This window comes from Monodon monoceros, unplaced genomic scaffold (assembly GCF_005190385.1).
Source record: "Monodon monoceros isolate NGI ecotype Baffin Bay Population unplaced genomic scaffold, NGI_Narwhal_1 Contig3937_ctg1, whole genome shotgun sequence".
NCBI classification, from domain to species: Eukaryota; Metazoa; Chordata; class Mammalia; order Artiodactyla; family Monodontidae; genus Monodon; species Monodon monoceros.
This window is the reverse complement of record NW_021699849.1, coordinates 1-4,587: the sequence shown is the minus strand read 5'-3', so window position 1 is coordinate 4,587 and position 4,587 is coordinate 1. Positions and strand designations below refer to the sequence as shown.

The 4,587-nt window shown below is 59.7% G+C and overlaps 1 protein-coding gene across 1 annotated transcript; it reads left to right on the top strand.

Annotated features, from left to right (window-relative positions):
* The first annotated feature begins 1,650 nt into the window (after nucleotides 1-1,650).
* On the top strand, nucleotides 1,651-4,456 carry LOC114909014 (probable cystatin-15). Its single transcript, XM_029200847.1, has 2 exons — nucleotides 1,651-1,845; nucleotides 4,340-4,456. The coding sequence occupies exons 1-2, from the start codon at nucleotides 1,651-1,653 to the stop codon at nucleotides 4,454-4,456; spliced, it is 312 nt and encodes a 103-aa protein (XP_029056680.1).
* The last annotated feature ends 131 nt before the right edge of the window (nucleotides 4,457-4,587 follow it).

Sequence of the window (4,587 nt, the reverse complement as noted above, 5' to 3'; positions counted from 1 at the left end):
GGTGGGGGCAGCCCTGGAGGGGCCGAGGGATGGGGGCCTGGGGCTCTAAGTGGGACAGAGAGGCCATGGGATGCTGTCTGGAGGAGGACTTCAGAGGGAGGGGCTGAGGGGTCTTCCCTACGCCTTTTCAGTTCAGGGATCTGATTTGTGTGTCCTGTGGTTGGCAGGCTGTCCCTTTCCTGACTGACCTATTGCCGTGATGTGGCCATAAGCACTGGTGAAACAGGTGTCCCCCTCCCTCCCCCGCAGCTCCGGGCAGCTCCATGAGCACAGCTGGCCTGAGCCAGCTTTGATCTTTTAGTACCTGTGTTTGGGATTTCTAACATCTCCCAACAATCTGATAGGTGCAAGTACAAACTGATAAGGGTGGCTGTGTGGGCAGCCAAGCTTCCTTTGAGGGCACTTGGGTTCAGAGGGGTGGAGCCATTGTTCCTGGGCCCCATGCCGGCCAAGGCCAGACAGAACCCCCTGAGCAACAGTGGCCACCTTCACCTCAACTCCTGTTTCCCGTCAGAAGGTCTGTGTCCTGCTCTTTTCAATTCTTCTGTGGTCTGACCTCAGATGCATTTTAACTATACCGGGGGGCTTTGCACCTGTCCCTCAGCATTCAGACCCAGTCATGGGGTGATTTTAAACCCACTACGAGCCTCCCGTGGGGCACCAGGGTACGAATGCAGGTGCCAGAGGCTGACTGCAGCCCCAGTCCTGTCCTACAACCTGTCCCCATGGTGATGGCCCAGGCCCCGCATCCTTTCTGGGATCATCATTAACATACAGGAGTCCATCTCCCCCATGTCCAGTGTGGAGCATCCTCACGTCCACAGGCAGCACATCCCACTCTCCCGGCCCGCTCGATCCCATGGCCTGGTGTGCACCCCAGGCAGGGCACATCAGTAACACGGGTCCCGTGAGAAGAGCCTGACACGGCCACACGGCAGAGGCCACAGCGCCACAGATGGCAGATCTGCGTGAGAATGCACATTGGCTGGGGCAAGGCAGGGCCTGACCTTCCCCAGCCCTGGAACCCCTCCTGCCCATGGCTACCGCTCACATCCATTCCAGCAGAGCCCCTGCCTTGGCTGGCTTACCCCTTGTCCCCTGCCCACTGCCAAGCATGGCCAGGCCTTCTGTCATGTAGGTCAGCAGGTGCCAGTAGTGGTGGAGAGGATGGTGCCCCGGCCCCCATGCTATCCCTCACTGGACCTTCCCGTTGTGCCCTGAGGTCATCGGCTGCAGCCAAGGTCAGAGGTAGATCTGGTTTTCTCCTCGGCTCCCGGGACTCAGGACCCACCAGCATTCCTAAGTGCCCGTGACTCTGCCAGCCCAGGGAGGCACTGCCATGAGGGCAAAGCCTAGTGGGCTTGAGACCCTCACCAAGGCCCTACCGAAGCTGGGCTGGGGATGCCCTGGAGATGAGGGGGAACGGAGCCTGCATGTCCTTGGGCTCAAGGTTTACGTGATGAGGGGTGGAAATTGGGACACTCCCCCGCCACCGCCTCCCGTTGGGTGATGACGGGAGGGACAGAGAGGAGGAGCTGGGCCGAGGGCCTGGCCAGCAGCACAGGGCTGCGCAGGGCCGGGCGGCGCTGGCTGGGGAGCTGGGGAGGGCGGCCCACAGTACTGCCGGCCTCCAGGCCAATGCCGGACAGCATGTTCCTGAAGCTGTCTCTGCTCCTGGGGCTTCTTGCTCTGGGGCCTCATGTCTGCAGCTGGAAGTTTGAGGACATCAGTAAGAGTACGCAAAACTTCCGCTTGTGTGTGGAGTTTGCTGTGTTTCACTTCAATGAACACGAGCCAGATGAGTACGCTTACAAGCTGCTTTGGGTGGGGCGGAGCCAGCGCAAGGTGAGGGGATGGGAGTGGAGGATGGGGGTGGGAGATGGGGGATGGGGGTGGGGTGGGAGTGGGGGATGGGGTGGGGATGGGAGTGGGGGATGGGGTGAGAGATGGGGGCTGGGGCTGGGAGTGGGGGAATGGGGGATGGGGGTGGGAGTGGGGGGAGGGGGTGGGGAGTGGGGGCCAGGGGGTGAGGGAGGCTCCCTGTCTGCGGCTCCACCTTCTTCCTGAAGCTGGGCCTGGGGTCGGGGGAAGGGGCCGTCCGCTGTCTGCAGGAAAAGGTAAGGGATGTTTCATTTGGTCAAGGACATTTAAAAATACAAGGTACCAAAATAGAAGGGCTCCAAGTTTCTGATGTGTTAGCTTAGCACTTGGAACAGGGAGAGGAGAGGGAGGCAGAGGGCAGGTGAGGAGGGAGACAGACGGAGCGGAGGCGGCGCCCCGACATCAAAGCCCAGGAAGGGCCGGCAGTGCAGAGCGGAGCCGATCGCAGGCCTCAGCTGCCAGGATCACTGCCTGGATGCTGGGCTGAGGCCCCTCGTGAAGTGAGCCGGCCTTGACCACGTGGCCGCCGTGGGTCAGGCCTGGCCGGAGGCAGCAGAGGCAGACAGGGCGTGACCTCGTGAGGCTGTTACACTGGTGGTGAGAAGCACACAGGCTCTAAGTTTTCAGGTGAGATAGTGGAAGACCTGGACAAGAGCGGTCAGTGTAGGACCGCAGGGCTGAGGGGTGGGGGGGTGGGGGGGGGTGGGGAAGCGCTCTTCATGACGGGCACTCCTGGAAGGACCCGGCCAAGTGCAGGTTTGGGAACAAGAAGGGCGGGCAGCCCCGGAGAGGGTCCTGGACCAGGGTGAGCTGCCAGTGCCCGGCAGGGCCAGCCTGAGGGCTGTGGGCCAGTGTCTCAGGGAAGGAGGTTCAGAGAGGTGGGCGTGCAGGGTGGGCGTGTGCCAGGGCTGGGTCAGGATGTTATCCTCAGAGGAGCAGGGACTTGTGGAAGGAGGTCGCTCAGCTTTGTCCAGCATCTCTCTGGACCCCGTGGGGGTAGTGGGCTCCACAGCTTGGGGGCAAGTTGAGACCAGGGTGCAGGAGCTGGGCCCTGGACGCCAGGAGGCAGAGGAAAACCGGCTTCTGAGTCGGCTTGGAGGTTGACGTGGCATGTAGTGGGGCGGGGATCAGGCACAGACCCCAGGTCTTTGTCGTGAGCAGGTGGGCAGACAGCAGAGTGAGGGGCGGGGGAGACAGGAAGATGGCCGGGCCGAGTCCGTCACAGTCAGTGTTCCCGAGGCAGTTCTGGGAAAGAAGGCCATGGGTTACAGAGCATCAGGGTGGGGAAGAGGGGGGACCTGATGGGAGTGTGGGTGCCCTTAGCACCTGGCTGTGCAGCGCTTTCCCACCGATGCTCATACCTCCCCCGCCCCAGATACTTTGTCTGGATTAGTTGTTGTCCAACAGTCTTGAGCCCAGACCCATTATTGGCCCCGGATGGCTAGCCCCAAGGTGGCCCGGGTCAGCAGGGCTCTGATGTGAAGGTCCCCCGCTGCACACACTCCTGATTGGACTGGAGGCTGGCCCCCTCCCTGCGCAGACGGCCCTGGCTTTCCTCAAGGGCCCTCATTTGCTGACTGGCTGGCCCTTCGCTGGGCTGCGCCCAGCCCTGGACCTGTGGAGGCTGAGGGCCCCTCGAGCATCACTGTGGGCTGAGCTGCCACCCCCCCGCCCCCCACTGCCCTAAGCCTATCCTCGCCCAGGGTCCAGCGGCAGTGCAAGGGGCTGGGCGTGTGTGTGAGTGTGTGTGTGTGAGTGTGTGTGTGTGTGTGTGTGTGTGTGTGTGTGTGTGTGTGTGTGTGGCTGGTGGCATCAACTGCAGGCATTCCTGAGCCCCTAAGGAAGCCAGCTTTCTAGACAATTCCAGGTCAGGGCCGTGCTCCTCCCTATGGAAGTTTCCGGTTACACTCCTCTCCGTGTTGGAGTTCTTCCGAGTTTTCACGACCTCTCTGTAGGGGATGAAATCCAATCTGTGTTAACCCCGAGGCACAGGGCAGCTCTGAGGGTGGCTCGGTGGACAAGCACCCCCATCCGCCTCCCTAGAAGGAGCCGTGCGATGCCCTCCGTGTGTCTGGAGGATTGAGAGCTGGGTTTCATGTCAGGTGTGCTGTGCGTGTGCTCTCAGCGCTGGGGCCCTACCTCCCTCCTGTGACCACCCCCCTCCCCACCGCCATGTACTCATGACACGGCTCCTGGGTACCAGCTATCAGGAGGGTGGCAGGGAAGAATCCAGGGCTGGAGCTGCACTGAGGGACATCTTTTTGTAGGAAGAGTAGAGAATTAAAATGAAAAAGTAAATAATACATAAATTAAAAATAAGAAAAATGCACCTAGGTTTGTCCCAATTTATACACATGTGCACATTCATACCTATTTGCCCATTTTCTACTTGGTTGTCTGTGTTTTTCTCATTACTGCAAAGTATTTCACAGAAGTTTCTACAATCTCTCCTTGACAGAAGTATAGGTGGATATATTTAATGGACCTGGAGCTGGGCCGCACAATTTGTAAAAAACACGACGAAGACATTGACAACTGCCCCTTGCAAGAAGGCCCAGAACAGAAAAAGGTTTGAGGATAAAATCAACCAAAAGCATCACAAATCTTCAGAGAATGAAAAATAATGTCAAGAAGGGTCTATGAGAGGAGGCTTGGAAGGCCTCAGGGATGACCCTGGGGCAGAATGACAGGTCCTGGCCCCTCCCC

Excerpts from the sequence above, each read along its gene's own strand:
- LOC114909014 (XM_029200847.1), top strand. The coding sequence starts at position 1,651 with ATGTTCCTGAAGCTGTCTCTGCTCCTGGGGCTTCTTGCTCTGGGGCCT. Across the intron at positions 1,846-4,339 it reads TGGGGCGGAGCCAGCGCAAG|AAGTATAGGTGGATATATTT; the intron begins GTGAGGGGATGG and ends TCTCCTTGACAG.